Source organism: Suricata suricatta, chromosome 5 (assembly GCF_006229205.1).
Source record: "Suricata suricatta isolate VVHF042 chromosome 5, meerkat_22Aug2017_6uvM2_HiC, whole genome shotgun sequence".
Taxonomy (NCBI): domain Eukaryota; kingdom Metazoa; phylum Chordata; class Mammalia; order Carnivora; family Herpestidae; genus Suricata; species Suricata suricatta.
Window position 1 is genome coordinate 102,736,477 of NC_043704.1, and position 17,253 is coordinate 102,753,729.

General features: G+C 38.1%; 2 protein-coding genes across 5 annotated transcripts in view; one reads left to right on the plus strand and one right to left on the minus strand.

Moving 5' to 3' along the window:
* Positions 1-9,113, minus strand: part of SMC4 (structural maintenance of chromosomes 4) — a 42,780-nt gene extending 33,667 nt beyond the window's left edge. The window contains exons 1-5 of one of the 2 annotated variants that reach the window (XM_029939963.1): positions 8,705-9,110; positions 7,485-7,628; positions 6,494-6,672; positions 5,860-6,051; positions 4,215-4,391 (exon numbers count right to left, since the gene is read on the minus strand). In XM_029939963.1, the coding sequence (XP_029795823.1) occupies positions 4,215-4,391; positions 5,860-6,051; positions 6,494-6,672; positions 7,485-7,623 (687 nt within the window). In that variant the 5' untranslated portion in view covers positions 7,624-7,628; positions 8,705-9,110. Of the gene's footprint in view, positions 1-4,214; positions 4,392-5,859; positions 6,052-6,493; positions 6,673-7,484; positions 7,629-8,704 lie in introns of both variants that reach the window. The other variant, XM_029939965.1, reaches the window with a different exon arrangement.
* Positions 9,114-9,151: 38 nt separating this feature from the next.
* The window catches only part of IFT80 (intraflagellar transport 80), a 156,601-nt gene continuing 148,499 nt past the window's right edge, over positions 9,152-17,253 (plus strand). Inside the window, exon 1 of one of the 3 annotated variants that reach the window (XM_029939968.1) lies at positions 9,152-9,307. The gene's annotated coding sequence lies outside the window, so the exon portion shown is untranslated. The remainder of the gene's footprint in view (positions 9,308-17,253) is intronic. The other 2 variants (XM_029939966.1, XM_029939967.1) reach the window with 2 other exon arrangements.

Below are 17,253 nucleotides of genomic sequence, written 5' to 3' on the forward strand. Positions count from 1 at the left end.
ATAGCTATAATAAAACTTCTTTTTCCTAATAAGATCTGAAGAATTCTCCCAATAAATACGGTATCTGCATTAAAACTAAATGGTCCTGGGGCGCCTGGGTGGCTCAGTCAGCTAAGTCTCTGACTTCAGCTCAGGTCAGATCTCATGTTAGTGGGTTCGAGCCCCGCGTCAGGCTCTGTGCTGACAGCCAGCTCAGAGCCTGGAGCCTGCTTCTGGTTCTGTGTCTCCTTCTCTCTCTGACCCTCCCCCTCTCATGCTCTGTCTCTCTCTGTATCAAAAATAAATAAAACATTAAAAAAAATTTATAAAACTAAATGGTCCCAAATTACTAGCCTTTGAAGTTTTATTTTGTTTTGGTATCTTTTTATTTTCTCCATTTTCCACCATACTATTAATGTCCTTTACATTCTGCTAATAAATTTTTATTTTCATTTGCTCTTTGTGAGCTGTCAGAGGCCAACAAACCAAATGACCAAGGTTAGTATCTGCCTAAAATAAGTACATCAGTAGAAAGGGTAATGCTTTACTGGGTGGGTTGCTTCATATCCTGGTTGCTTAGGTGTAGCTTCCTATTTTCTTTCAAGCTGAGGCTATTGAATTAGACACTTTCGTATAACAGCTGCTATTGATAGCTAAAAAATTATTTTGATATAGTACAGACTTATTTCTACAGGCTAAAAGACTTTAATCCAAATAATCTGTATGACATGCCACCCTTAGAAGTATACAGGAAAGAAAAAGGAAGAAGAAATACACAGGTAATTCAGACTTAGGTTAATCTCACTTTCAAATTACTAATTTGGAAAACTACTAACAGTAGTATAGGTTCCCTTCTATTGATGTACTTATTTTAGGCAGACACTAAGCTTGGTGATTTGGTTTGTTGGCCTCTGGTAGCTCACAAAGAGCCTATGAGAATACAAATTTATTAGCAGAACGTATAAGAAAAAAAATCTTAGTTCCTATTTAAGTTCTAATTCAGATCCCCCCCCCCCCAGATTTTATAGTAATGAAGACAAAAAGCGTATGAAGTTGAAAACTGAGAAAACTAAAACTGCCTTAACACTTAACACTTGTAGCTTTTAGGGGTTTGCAAAACCACTCCTGAAACAGCAATTGTTAAACTTAATTTTGAGTCATAATAAAGCATGAAGGTTATCATTCTTTTAACACTTAAAAAAGTTAACATTCTTTTAATTTTTAACATTTGGTACAAATGCACCAAAACCAATTAAACCTCATTTGTAAATCATAGTTACCACGAAATATCATGGAGAGCTAATAAAACCCTACTTATTTTCACCAATAGTTATCACAATGTGTCAAAGGCTCTCAAATTAAGGGGTGTACACACACACACACACACACACACACACACACACACAGGGACATGTATAAATGTAAAAAATACCATGGCCAATTATAATCTTAACACTTTCTGAAGGCATGTGTAAGTCCTTTCAAAAACAAGATACAGGGTTTATCCATCTCTAACGTTTATAGCATCTTAGCACAGTGCCTCATTAGGTATTCATTAGAATGGTTAACTAATGAAATTTAAAATGAATTCAAATACTAAAATGCATACTTCAAGAAACTACTAGGAGAACAGGGGAAACCTAATGGAGGAACAGGGGGAAGGGAAGAGGGAAACAAAGTTGGGGAGAGAGAGGGACGCAAAACTTCAGACTATTGAATGCTGAAAATGAACTGAGGGTTGAAGGGAAAGGGGGAGGGAGGAAAAGAGGTGGTGGTGATGGAGGAGGGCACTTGTGGGGAAGAGCACTGGGTATTGTATGGAAACCAATTTGACAATAAACTATTAAAAAAAAGCTAAAAAAAAAAAAAGAAACTACTAAACCAAAAAATTTTATCCTTATGGGCTTCTAAAATTTAGTTTATTTATTTATTTTTTTAATTTTAGAGAGAGACAAGGTGAGAGATTGTGTGGGGGTACAGGTGGGGAGGAGTGGGAGAGAGAGAATGAATCTTAAGCAGGCTGCATGCCCAGACTAGAGCCCAACACAGGGCTTAATCCCAGGACCTGGGGTCATGACCTGCACCTACACGCAACCAAACTGAGCCATTCAGGTGCCCCAAATTTAGTAGTGTTTAATCTTAAAAACAAATTTTCACTTTACCTAATTTAGATTATTGGGCTGTTAAATCACTACTGCTAGGCAAACATCTATACATTTTATTCAAAGTAATCATTTATGTCTCGTTACTATGTCTCCAAGTTCCCAGGCTCCCAAGTCCCAGCTAGTTTGAGATGTTATTAAATTAACCATAATCTTACTTACCTTCAACGACTTTAAACCTAGTACAAGAGTCTAAGCTTTTGATAAAATAAAATACTAAATAAAAATCCATAGAAAACACTGTCACTTTCCCTCAAGGTTTTAAATAGGGTATCATTAGTTCTACTAGTCCAATCCTGGTTTCTTTTTCCTAACAGGTGAATTCCTAAGGTTCCTACCTGTAAGCTTAATTAAATGGAAATGAATGTTACTTGGGAAGTAAGTTTACCTTGACGTTAAAAATGTTTTTAAACAATTTGTTGAAATTATGAGAGCAAACGGTTTAAGCATCCTACATACTTCAGAGGCACATGTTTAACAGCAAGTTGACAATTTAAAAATTACTGGTTGTTTTTTTTTTTACTTCAGGAAGTTATGAATTTATTTAACTTCCTTTATTACTGAATTATGTACAGAAAAGCTGCACCAAGGAAAAAAATTTACCCTTACAAGGGTAAAAATGCAGTCCTCTTTATTTTGAGGAATCTTGGCACAGGTGTAAAATTTTATCAATTATCCCAGGATAGTAAATAGCAAATAAACCAAAAATAAAAAGGAATATAGGTTCCTGCAAAATGGTAGTATCAAATACAGTATTATAGAGCGAAATAAATTCATGGTTAACCAAACCAAATCCCAGAATATAAAGGTCCATAAAAGTTAAATTTGATTAAACACACACACACACACACACACACACACACACACAGCTTTAATTCCACATTTCTGTAAATTCAAACTATTTAGAAATATATCTGCAGTTGATTTCCCCCAACATTCATTTTCAAGTAAGTCTGGGTTACAAAAGTATTACAAATGCACTGTGCCTGGTAACAAAAGACAGTAATAGAAGTCATTTCAGAATAATGAGAACTGATTGAGAACACTTGTTATCCTAAAGAAACTCTTAGTATCAACTCAAAATTCCCAGCCTACTTTAAAATCCGTAGCACAAGACATTAAGTATTATCAGCAGCTATTTTAAATCACAATATAGGTTTGCTTTTATTATTATGCTCTTGACAGATTCTGGATAGAACACAGGAAAAGAAAGCTTCCAATCAAAAAGGAATTTTAATGTATCTGATAAAGTAATATTCTACATTGATAACTTTTTTTTAAAGGTAAGATAGAGAAGAAGTATTTTTCTTACCAAGATAGGCTGGTAAAATGTATCTTTACTAAAGAACACAGGGTTTCTAATAAAATTCAACTTAACACCAGGCACTTAGTTTTATATTCCTTACAAAGACTTCAAGACTTGTAATACTTCAGAATGAAATGTCAGTTACTTTCTGATCTTCCAATATTTAGTGTTGCAAGTAGGCCATTCTAACCAAAACAAAAGCCAGCTTGGGTAAGCTTTTAGTTAACCATTGTAGGTGTCAAAAAAAAAAAAAAAATTGGTAAGGTGCTTAAGTAAAACTGTCAAACACGAAGTTTACAGAGTTCGTTTCATGTTTTTGCTATTTAATATTAGAAGAGATAAAAACAAAATTAAAGGACTATAAAAAGATAATGAATCTTGTTTAAAATGTTATCTTGAAAATACAAACAGTAACAACAAATAGCTGTTGTATCCCTGTCACGCTAAAGCAGCACAATAATATTGGTGTTTAATATTTAATTCACTACGCCAATATTTACGTGCTGCTAGAGCGGAACAAGTATGTCAGTCCATCCAAACATAAAATGTGCTTCTTAGAGTGAAAATGATTTTGAATGAATTTCCTTAAATTTCTAGAGCAGCAAATAATGATTCGCATCTTGACTGTAGTATGTAAACCATGATGTGCTGCTACAGTACTTTAAGGCCTCAAAAAATACAGGATTCATCCAATAGGGGGATACCCCTCTAAACTTTATGAAAAAAAGGAAAAAGAAGATGATGTTTAAAGTCTGTAGTAAACTTACCTGTAGAATTAAAAATCTATTATGGTCCAAGTCAATTCCATGGCTTCGAAGAAGATTTCCGACATCCTTAAACGTTGTCTTCTTTCCACTTATGTGATAAACAGAAGTATTATCTCTGTAGGCAGTTCTGGATACATAGAAATTACTGTTAGGAATGACTTCATAATCATCCCCTTCCTGTTTTGCGGAAAAACAAAACCAGAAAACAATTGTTAATATTAAGTCACAGGTCTGCACCAAATTTCACTCTTCATATTGAAACTCATTCTATGGATTAAAAAACTTGAACATGCACATAAACTACCAATATTTCTCAGAAATAATCCTCTTAGCAAAGAATAGTTTCCAAGTTGTTTGATCCCTTTCTTTGTAGATCATAAAAACCAAAAAGCAAAACAAACAGAAACAAACAAAAAACCCACTTCCAAACAAGCCTAAAACTCCATTGTGACTGAGAAAAGAGATTTGAAGGGGAACAAGAATCTCACCGTATCTGAAATAAACTCACTCGAATTATTAAACCATGTTGACAGATTAAATTACTAGTAGACTTAAAAAAGCTGCAAGAGATGACCCAAAGAAAGGAAGGTAGTAATGGCATTACTTGGCTTAGCTTTTTTCTTCAACTAGATTCCTCCAAGTTTTAAAAAAATCAAATGTATTTTAAACAATGAAGGGCAAATCTACTTTGATAGTAAAACTCTCTTTCCCTTAAAAGCTTTGTCATTCTGAAATTATGGCTTTTAAAATTTACACAAAATTGAACATAATTATAATAGGCAATGAAATCAAACGTGATTTAGTGGCAATCTATTTCCCCAACTTAAATTGTGCAATAGAAAAGCACTAGGAAACAAAGTTAATATAGATACCACCATGTAGATTTAATTACAGCCCTTAATATTAAAACATAACAAGACAAAACAAAAAACAAAACCCTAAAACACAAAACTTCGAAGCCAAGTCACATCCCTGCTTCATTACGGAGTTTTCTGTATTTTTAGGTTCCAACTAGTCATTTTTAAGTCATGTGTTTCCAAAGTTAATAATAAAACAGACGAGAAAAAAAACAATACCAACAGAACCATGTAGATAATATAGACATTTTACCTAAAATTGTTTCCTTTTCTAGAAAACAAATGTATTCACCCTTCCCCCGTTTCAAAGGCAGCTTAAACTAACCAGAACTCTTTCACATCACAGACACACGGACTACTAATATTAATTAAAATAACGGAAATGGTAAAATTAGACATTGGTTACATTTTTAAGTTTAGGTAATTTATTTGAAAACAATACAAACATAACTTTAAAAAAATGAACCCAAAATTTACAGTGAAAGAATGCCCATGTTGGGACTCAAGATACTAAAACTGCCCAGTGTTTTATTCTAAACTAGCTACAATGAGCTACTTATACTTCATTGTCCTGGCTAAAAATTTAACATTTTAATGGCTGCCACCACCACTACTCAGAAAGAAAATATGATCTTGGAAGTGATGAAATCAGCATTCGTCCATTCTGCTTTGACCATACACTAATTTTTAAAAGCCTATTTAAGCCAAAAATAATAAATGTGCAGTGTGGAAATCCTGTGTTCCGTACTTGAGGCTATAAATAATTAAAGCAGTCAGAGGTCCCTTACCTTATCAATTATCTTCTGAAAATGAACTTCTACAGTACAACTCTGAATATCTTTGTGTTCATCAGAATTGTGTATAAGCACTGAAAGTTTTTTAGATCTTATTTTTTGTGCTCGATAGCCAAACACAAAAAGCATAGAATCAATAACATTGGATTTGCCACTGCCATTTGGCCCAATAATACAGGAAAAACGCTGCATAAAAAGAACAGAAAAAATTAAAGTGAAGTTAAAGAAAAGGTCATACTATACTGATTTTAATTGAAACTGCTTGCCTTTTTTACTTGCACCAAAACTATTAAGTATTTAAAAGTTTTCATTTCAACTTATTTAGTTATATCATATTCTACTCTATTACAAGCTTCAACATCTTAAGACCTAACGCTAGCTTATTTTTTACAAAATCCATTCTAACAGAGAAAATAGTTCCTTCACACAAAAACCCCACTACTTCTACTCAGTGAGAAAAACTTAACAGCTTATAAAGAGGTACCAAACATAACCAGGATAAACAAAAACCAATTTCAGTTGTTAAAAAACACAGGAAACATACCAAGTGTTATCAATCAGGATAAATATGACAAAAAGTGAAATATACACTTTACCCTTTTAATAGTAATTTAAAATGGTCAAATACCTTATGAAAAGGTCCCAGAATTTTTTCCCCAGCATAGGATTTGAAGTTCTGGTTTACAATATGAGTTATCATTAGCCGAGGCGCTCCAGCTTCATTGGCCATTGCTGGAGGCGGGGGAGGAGGGATGCTATTCAAAATCTCTTCTAAACTTCTATTATCAATTTCCTCACTTGGTGTCTCTAAGTCAGTCAAAGGAAAGGGAAGGCAAGGGGTGGAAAAAGCCTGCATTAGTGCAAATGGTTCGAGGAACTACTGCCTCCTTATCTTCGGGGAAATGTTACTTATGAAACCTAGAAATCTGTATTTTCCACTTTAAATATATTATCCTAAACTCAGGAGGAATGAGAATTTGCGCTTAGTTTTATATAAAAAGAAATTCTTAAAAGAAACGCCACCGGTCACAAAAATCCTATAAAAATGTATCTCTTAAAGAGTCAAAACACTACAACCCAAAGCAAACCTGGGAAAACGACAACTCGTGATACCTGTTCCGCGCCTAAACAGGTGGTTAAATCCTAAGGTTCTAGATCCAACTTTCTCCTTAGCTCCGAGCACCAGGAACCCTCACTTTGGACGCTCAAAGAACTCCAGCGGCACTGACACAGGGGCTTCCTAATGTCATCCAATTCCTCTACTTGCAAATGCTACAGTAGTTTCCAGTAATTACCATCATCTCTTTAAGCGCAATTTAAGACCAGGGAGGTTAAGTTAGACTCAAACAACTTTTAACATACAATAGAGTTAATTCTGCCTGGAAAAAAAAGTCCACTAGCAATCGGCCGATTTCCCTCCAGGACCATTACCGCGAAATTGCACGGCGACTCCAATCTGAAAATCCCACCAGCTTTCCTGAGCTGCTTTCTGACCTACAGACGTCAACTCCGCAGCCCCTCACCTCCGCGCCCCCAAACACCCGCCAGTCGCGGGTTGGGCGCGGACCCACCCGGGTCCCCCAGCGAGCTGTCCTGCCGAGTCGCGGCGGGGTACTCACCTGCGGTCGCAGGGGCCGGGCTGCCCGCGCGGCCAGGGGGGGGTTCCGGCTCCGCGTCGCTACCGGTGCCGTCCGGGGACTGCGGCGGCTCCTCTCTCCTGCGCCGGGCGGTGGAAGGCTGGGTGCCTTTACGGGGCATGGTCGCTGGGGCCGGGGGAGAGCCGGGAGCGAGTCAGCCCGTCGGGCTGCAGGACTGGGCCGCTACATTCCCCGCCGGCCCCCGCCCCACCCCACTCGGGACAGAACTCCGTCCATCTGTTTCCGAGAGCCCCGCTTAAAAATCCCCGCTCGACGCCGGCGGGAGGGAGCGCGGTAAAAAAGGCATATAAAACTCGGGTGCCAAAAGGCGGGATTCGTTTTCTTATGTCCGAAGCAAGTGGGAAAACCTGGACGTGCTTGGTAATCAAGCAAGGATAGAACTGCGTAAGTTCTTTATATTTTCCTTTGATTTCCTAACGAAGTATTTCCTATACGCTGGCATTTACTTATATTCCCACGCTCTCGGGGCTAGGAAAGCAAGCGCACAGACTTTGTGAGAGTGTTCTATAAGCTTTAGTTTTGAGGGACTATCAACTCTTTCTAGGGTACCTAAGACTAACGGGCGACTCGCCGCCCACTTTCCCCGCCATTTAGCTCTTGGCGCCGTTGACGGCCCGGGGGCTTCCAAGTCTCCTCGCCACCGGCCGTCCCGGAAAGGCAGCCGGGAGACTGGGGTGGACCATTCTCGACTTCCAAATCGGACACAGGCAGCCCCTGCTCCAGTTCAACCATCTTGGGGTGGCGGGGTTTGTCCCTCCGGGCCCGCTGCGGAATCTTGTTGGACAATAAGCTACAAAAGGTCACCAGTAAGGGCTCAGACCCGGTAATTAGTCCCTCGGGAGAAGAGAGGTCAGGAGGCCGGGGCGCGGAAGACGCCCTTTCCCCGACAGAGACCAGGTTTTCTGAGGAGATTCGCAAGGCTGAGAGTCCGCGTAGCCCCGCACCCCGCCGAGAGACGCTCGCTTAAGTAGCTCTGAGAAGTGGCGCCCGCGCGAAGCGCGCGGGAGCCCCGACTGCCGGGAGGCGGCCGAGGGGGGAGGGGTGACAGCGAGAGAAATCTCCCGGCGGCAGCCTCAGCGCAGACTTCGGCTGCTCCAGCTCAAGGCCTCTACTTTCCAGGCGCCCGCAGACGGGGCAGGGAGTAAGAGTGTGCAACCTGATCAGGAAAAGAAGTACTTTACCTGCGAGGCAACCCAGACAGACCAAAGCTGGAAACCGTTGTACGGCACCCCCGCTCCTACCGGTGTTTCGGCTCCGGGTCCTTCACTCGAAAATGGCGCCTAAAATACAAACTCGAACGGAAATTCGTTACAAATGCACGCAATGCTTTCTGGGAACCACGAATTTGAAAAAAATGCGGCGACTACCACCGCCATCTTCTGGTCGCTTACACGCCTGCGTGAACCTCTGGCGGGACGCAGGCGGCTGGAGACGTTTCTAAGTGAAAACGCGGAGCGAAACAATTTTGCTTGGGGCCTCTGGCAACAGTACTCTTATAAAAACATTTAAAAAGAAAAGCACCCCCAATCTAGAGAGTTTTGAACAAGAGGGAGAAAAACAGTAGCGCTCCACCCCCGAGCTGGATGTGGGGGGGTTCAGTCGTCCCCTAACGTCCCTTAAAGAGAGAGCGGGCTCGGGTGATCTGCAGAGCGGTAGTATCGCGAGAAGAGGGAATGTGCGTAGCTCTTAGAAATCACTATGGTGACAGGGAGGTCGGGAGGCTTCTTTTGGTAACTGGTCCTAGGTCTGTGGGAACAATCGCCACTGCTTTCCTGCAACTTAAGGTAAATCTCTGCACTTGGTGAGGAAAAAGTTTGAAAATAGTGGCCATCAGTGGATCCAACCATATCTGCTTTAAGAGTGTATGCGGCGTAGGGCATCAGCTATTATTCTCCGTCTCCCTGGAAGCCCTGGGACTCTGGACGTAGCTTTTGGGATACGAAGCAGGAAGCCCAGAGTTTGGAGGGAGTAGAAGGACAAGAAGAACAGAAAACCCGGGTTGGTGATGATATAGTCTACATGTGAATAGCAAAATAATTCCGAATTTATTGGATGTTAGGTCATTAGTGTCACTAGTTAAAGGAGATTTCGGGCTTTTAAAATCGTTTGAAGGTTTTAATAATGGAAGAAATTTGTCGGTATCATCTGATTGTCTATGAGAAAATTATCAATGGGCAAATTATTTTCAAGTAACTTGAATGCGTTGAACTGTATAAGGTATAACCAAGATTATTAAGCAGATATTCCTGTTTCTAGAGAATTTAGTTTTGTTCGTCGATTTTTAACCTGGAGTGTGTGGTCCTGGTGGTAAGGTGGTTGAGATTCAGTGGAGTTCTAACACTTCCCCGGCTCACCGCTGAAATTGTATGTGGAATTACGTGTGCTTGTGCATTTTTCTGGGGAGTTAAGTTTCCCCAGCACTTTGATCAGACTCTCAAACATGGTCCTAAATCCCCCGTAATGTTAACCACTGGTTGATTTGACTGACTACCTCCAGTAAGTACTTATTCAGCGACACTTACATACTTGATTTTGAGAATAGGGAGCCTTTTTTCAAAACCCCTTTAACCTTTGCATATCTAGGGCTGAAGCACTGATAAGTCTGCTTTTTGAATGAATTTACATTAACATTCTAAGTAAGAGAAGTCTGGCCCCAGGAGCATTATTAATTATGCCTGTTTCTGTGATTCTCTGGAAGGGTGTGGAAGACACTCCCTGCCAACTGTAAGAATTTGGTGAGGTTCAGAAAGACTGGTGTGGTTTTCAGGAGTATTGACTCCATACTGTAATATGCCTTTAAAATTGAAAAAAAATTATTGTTTTCATAAGATTAACTATGGACAATAAAAGTTACGAAAAAAATTTTGGCTGTTCGTTATATCAAGAAAATGTAGTGATTCTCCTTGAAAGCTTCTGGAATCATATGGATTTTTGAAGTTTGTAAAATACTACAAAACCTGAGTTGGAGAGATCAACCATGAAAAAAACAAAATTAGACCAAACAGAGTGATGTATAAGGGTCACAGATCACAATACAATATAGTAGTAGAAAGATGTAACAAAACCCCAAATCCCATCATTTTTAGCTACATTCTTGGATAATATGCTCAATTTATCAGTCTCTCTGGGATTATTTATAGGACTGTTTATAATTGTCTCTAACACATATTCTGTAAACATTTGATATTACTGTGACCTTATTAGGGCATGTGCTAAGGATGAATAATGGGATGTCAAGTTAGAAGGTCAGCTTATGAAGGGTCTTGAAAGCCGTATTGAGAATGGTAGATATGATATGGAGGGAGCACCTGTTAGAAAATATTTGAGCTAAGGAATGACTTGGTAAAAAAGACAAAATAAGTTATATGGGATGTGTTAGAAAAGAGACTTAGATCAGGCATAGCTTTATTAAATTATTACCGTACAGTTTCCCATGTGGAAGGTGAAAAGTACCTACACAGTAGAATGGAAAAATTCCAGACACATTTGGGATGAAAAATATATAGCTTTTGTAGTTTTTAATGGTTAAGAGTCTAAACACCTAAAGTCAGTCAGATAATAGTCTTTGTTGGTGAATCCCTGAATTAGTGATGAGGGGATAGAGAGATAATTCCTGATTTTATTGTCTTTGATGATTGCTATAAATAACACTAGGTCTTAATGACAGATGAGAAATAAATGTTATTTCAATAAATCAATTAAGTTACCAATGGATTTAGATTTAGTCGAACCTAACTATGCTTCATTCAGAACAAGTATTTTTAAAACATGTTTAAGCCAGTTTGTATCATGTAGCAAAGACATAGCAAACAGCTACAGAGTAGACTTAAATCTAAAGTGAAAGTAGGACACTTAGAACAAGTGAAGAAGTGATTTGAGAAGAGATTAGAGTCATAAGAAAAAAGACTTGATTGATCCCTTCCAATACTTTGGATACTTCTCATGAAATTAACAGATAATAATTATAAAAAGAAGCTGGGCAGATTGGGATGGACTAACAGTCATTTGGGAAAGTAAACTAAGTCTCATCTTTCTGATCCAAAATCATGTACTAACAACCATTATGTGTAATTTCAGGCAGTCTGAGAACAGAACCCTCCCTTTTTACATTTTAAAAGTGAAACTGTACCACATAGGAAGAAATAAGAATAAATTCAAAGAGAAAAATTAGAATTTGAATTTAAATCCACATTTGCACTTCTTTAATGCACAGTTAAGTTTTGTCATCATCATAATATGTTTTTTGGGCCCCTGGGTGGCTCAGTTGGTTAGGTCCCAAACTCTTGATTTTGGCTCAGGTCATAATCTAGGGTTGGAGGTGGGGGATTGAGTCCTGTTTAAGATTCTCTCCTTCTCCTTCTCCCCTTCCCCCACTCATTAGATTTGTGGTTAAAATATTAAAAATATTAGTCAAGTTTTAGTTAAATTATCAATATTTGGATAACTTAGATACTAACTAATAAATAAAATCAATAAATAAATATGAACTTATGTAAGTAATGAATAAATACTTAGAGAATATTGTTCACGATTAATAAATTGATTGGGCCTGGCCAATTCCATCAGTGGAACGTGTGACTCTTGACCTCAGGGTAGTGGGTTCAGCCCCATGTTGGGTGTAGAGATTACTTAAAAATAAAATCTTTAAAAAAGAAAGATTAATAAATTGACTTAGAACAACATAGATGGTAGTGAATATTTTTCTTGATAATATGTTATACATTTACCTATTATACATTTTATATATACATGCATCTGTATAATATGTATATTTATGTGTGTGTATATATAGAGAGATACTTTATACATTATATATTAGTACATGAATGTTATTGAAATTCTCACCTATCTTAACACAAAAAAAAAGGAAGTGAAAAAGTGAAATAGTTTTCTAGGGAAAGACTGTTTTGAAAAATGAGTTTGCTTTTATTCATGTAGGTTGGAATTAGGAAAGATATATCCACTGGGCAGCAGAGGAAGAGAATATAGCTTAGGGAAGAAAATAGGATGAGATAGTACTATATGAATGGTTGAAACATAAAAATAGATCAGTTTTTTAAGGTTGTAAATAAAGAGAGAATAGCACCAGAAATTGTCCCTTCTTAGAATCTAGAAAGAAATAATTATTGTAATGTCTCAGGATTCTAGATTATAGGTAACAGAAAACCTAATCTAAATTGTCTTGAGAAAAATAAATTGGCTTCCATAATTGAAAAGTCAGGTGTGTCACTGGATTCAGTGTTCAAATAAGGACACAGAATTTCTTTGCTCTGCTTTGCATTCCATTGTCTTGGCGTTACCTTCATATAGAGGTCTCTGGCACCTCTTGCCCCTTCCCATGGTGTGGTAAGATGTCTATGGTAACTACGGCTTCAAATCTTCTAAAATTAAAGACCAGGAGTAAGGGGAGTTTTTCTTCCCCATCATTTATTTGAATAAAAGTCCTGGGCCACCTGTGAAACAGTCACTGTGCAAAGGGAATGGAATGTTCTAACTGGCTTAAGTCTCTCTCATGCTGGCTTCATTGAAGCCACATGGGCTAAAAGTGGGGAAGTGGGTGTTCCAAGGAGAAAAATTCTTTGTAGCTAGGAAAAGAGTGAATATGTGTAGAGTGACAAAAACACCCATTTTCACTATGAATAGCTAACAATTATTTAGTTCTTACTATGTTCCAGGCACTTTACTGGATATTTTACATACATTTAATCATAACCAATCTGTGAAGTAGGTATTATTAGCCCTATTTTATATAAGGAAGAAAATAGAATACAGTATCTGGAAGATCAGTCAATAAAAGTTTCAATAAGAAGAGGGTCCAGTGCAGTAGAGACTTCAAAGAGAATGAGAACGGTGATCCTATGAAAAAAAAATTATGAGGTTTTTTCTTTTTTCTTCTTTTTTATGTTGTTGTTGTTTTTTTAATTTTTGAGAGAGAGGGACAGCATGAGCAGGGGAGGGTCAGAGAGAGAGGGAGACACAGAATCCAAAGCAGGCTCCAGGCTCTGAGCTGTCAGCACAGAGCTTCATGCGGGGCTCGAACCCACAAACTGTGAGATCATGACCTGAGCCGAAGCCGGAAGCCAGACGCTTAACTGACTGAGCCACCCAGGCGCCCCTAGGTTTTTTTTCAAATGCAGAAATGCATAAAGAAAACTGGACCATCATCCAATCAGATAATCCTGTGCTAAATACATAAATGTAGAGACAAATAAAATACTATGAATATGGTAAAAACTTTAAATAGTACAGAAACATAAAATGATCATTTAAAGCCTCCCTTCTCATTCCAATGTCACTACCCTCACAAAGGCCCCCTTTGTCTTGCTCATCTTCCTAGAAAAGTGTTTTAAAATCCACTAGCTCAAATATATATCCCTTTTTATTTACACAAAAAGGAGACCATTATATAATACTGCTAACTTTGCTTTTGTCATTTAAATTATAGACATCTTTCTGTATCAATACATATTAATTCCTTACACACAGATTCATCTCATCTTTTACATAGTTGCACATCACTTTAGCATATTGCTGACTGATTCTTTTATGCTAGTTGATTAATTGAAAGAATGAATGAAGGATGACTATTTCAGATTTGAGAATCACATGGTTTATTGGCTAGAATTTATTAGGTCACCCTGCAAAAGGATTATAAATACAGCAAACAAGAATTCTAAACATCTAGTTGGCAAGAGATAGGTATAATCATAGCTAGAACTGCAGGTAGATGTAAATACCACAGCATATACATATACTTTAGGAAATGCATACAGGAATTGGAGAGAGATGGGGGTTGGGGGTCTTCAGTAATTGAACCCTATGGCCATGCACAAGCCTGCTTCCTTTGCTTGTTATGACTGAGTCTGTTCCTGGAAATGATGAGCCTGCTTCTCTTTTCCTTGCCAGGCAAGAGGTCTTAGCTCTAGTCTGCAAATGATTTTTTTTAAGTATTTATTTTGAGAGAGACAGAGAGAGTGAGCGAGCAGGGGAGGGGCAGAGAGAGGAGAGAGAGAATCCCAAGCAGGCTCTTCACTGTCAGCACAGAGCCGACGCCAGTCTGGATTTCACGAACTGTGAGATCATGACTTGAGCCGAAATCAAGACTTGGAAGCTTCACTGACTTAGCCACTCAGAGACCGCGAGTCTGCAAGTATTTTTATGGCGGGACAAACCTGAGTAAAAGATCTGCCTCTCTCTCCTTCCTTGATATCCTGGGAAAGATCATAGGAGTCTGATCAGAGTTATTAATTTAGAAAACTGTTCATAAAAATTGCACTTTTAAAAATAGGGCCTTGAGATACAGAAGTGCTGATGCATAGGAGCACATGTACCCCAATGTTCATAGCAGCACTTTCTACAATAGCCCAAACATGGAAAGAGCCTAAATGTCCATCACCTGATGAGTGGATCAAGAAGATGTGGTATATATATACAATTACAGTGGAGTATTACATGGTGTTGAGAAAGAATGAAATCTGGCCATTTGTAGGAAAGTGGATGGATCTCGAGGGTGTCCTGCTAAGCGAAATAAGTCAGGCAGAGAAGGACAGATACCATATGTTTGCACTCATAGGTCTAACAGGAGAACAGGAGAAACCTAATAGAGGACCAGGGGGAGGGGAAGAGGGAAAGAGTTGGGGAGAAAGAGGGACGCAAAACTTGAGAGACTATTGAATACTGAAAACAAACTGAGGGTTGAAGGGGAAGGGGGAGGGGGGAAAAGAGGTGGTAGTGATGGAGGAGGGCACTTGTGGGGAAGAGCACTGGGTGTTGTATGGAAACCAATTTGACAATAAACTATTTAAAAATAAATAAAAATAAAAATTATTATCACAAAAACATAGAACCTTGGGTAGTCAGAAGCAAACCATTAGTTTTAATATCAATACCCACGAGTTAGCCAATATGCAAATGACCCAAATAGAACTTGGTATGATCTAGCTCTTGTGCCTTATTTATTCTTTACATCCTTGTTCACTGAGGCTTGTTTGCTATTTCTTATCTATAAGTTGATGAGTTATGCCTTCCCTCTTTCCTGCCTAAGATTTTTCTCATTTTGTTAATGGTTCTACCTCTTGGTTTTAATTCTTAAATCTAATTTTTTTTCATAAACCATTTAACCATTTTGAAGTGTACAGTTCAGTGGCATTGAGTACATTTATATTGTTAGACTACTATCACTTCCATCTATCCACAGAACTCTTTTCATCTTGCAGAACTGAAACTCTATACCCATTAAATAATAACTTCTCATTCTTCCTCTCCCCTGCCGCCAGCTCCTGGCAATCACCACTCTGCTTTCTGTCTCTATGAATTTGACTACTCCAGGTACTCCATATAAGTGGAACATACAGTATCTGTCCTTTTGTGACTGGATTATTTCAATTAGCATAATGTTAAATCTAATTCTTAACATTAATTCTTAATTCTAGTTTCTTGGTTCTAACCCTGTTTCACATTGTAAGTACATATATCCACAACATGAGTATGTAATCTATGATAAACATTTAACTTTCATTTTTGATAAAACTATACAGAGTTCTGTAATAAATAGGCTTATGTAGTTGCATATATATCTTGGTGTATCTTTATTTGTATATGATAAATTCCCATGACTAGGAATTATTCCTGAGGTAGAGTCCTTATGTAACATTTCCAATGAATCAGTAGCTTCTAACCCAAAATAAAGCACAGATGTGTCACATTGGCAGAGTCTGGGCTACTTGCCTGTGTCCTAGCTCTAAGGAAGGCTAGAGAGAAAAAAAATTTTTTTTTTTTTTATAATGAGGAAAGGACTGATGGCGGTCAAAGGTTTTGGGGTGGAGAGCAAAAAAATAAATGACCGTTAGCATTAATTTACCTGCCCTTCAGTAATGTATGGGAGTATTTGTTTCTCCATATGCCAGCACTGGGTTCTGGGTATTTTGCATTGACTACTATGATAACAGAAAAATCATATCTAGTTGTTTTAGTTTTTACTTCTTTAGTTCTAACGGAGGCTTGTTTCATGTTTTTGATTGCCTGCTGATGCTCTGTATTGATGTTTCTGTGAACTGTTCATTTATGTGTTTATCATTGCCATGACCAAATGACTTCCTGGTAGACCATGCTGTCTTAGTTATCCTCTGCTTCTGTTGTATTACCAATCTTTCTCTCTCCACTGGTGCTTCCTGCTTTGCCCCCCAAACATGGTAAACTGAGGTCTATTATTCTGTTTCTTCCTTTAACCTCTACACGTAAATATCTTTATATGTACACTCATATACCTTTACCTTTATCTTCTACATTTATCAGCTATGCCTGCTGATTCCATTTTATTGTATGCAAGGATGGTTCTAGTTGTAGAGGATACAGGAACAAACTAAATAGACAAAAATTCTTACACTTAACGAGCTTACATTTTAGAAAGGGAAAAAGGCAAGTAAAATGCATAATATGGCAAATGGCCTTAAGTAGGGTATATGGGGAAGGCTTTACAGAGGTAACTTTGGGGGAAAGATGTAAATGAGGGAAGAGGAGTAAACCATGCAGCTATCTGGGGGCAGGGATTTCAGACAAAGAATACAAGTACAAAGGCCCCAAGGCAGGAGCATACTTAATATGTTAGAATTAAAACAGAGGTTCATGTGGTTGGAGCAGTTTGAGTGAAAAGAGAGAGGAAACAGGTAAGGTCAGAGAAATAATGGGTATATTAGGGCTCACCAAAGAAAGAAGAATTGATGTTGTAATC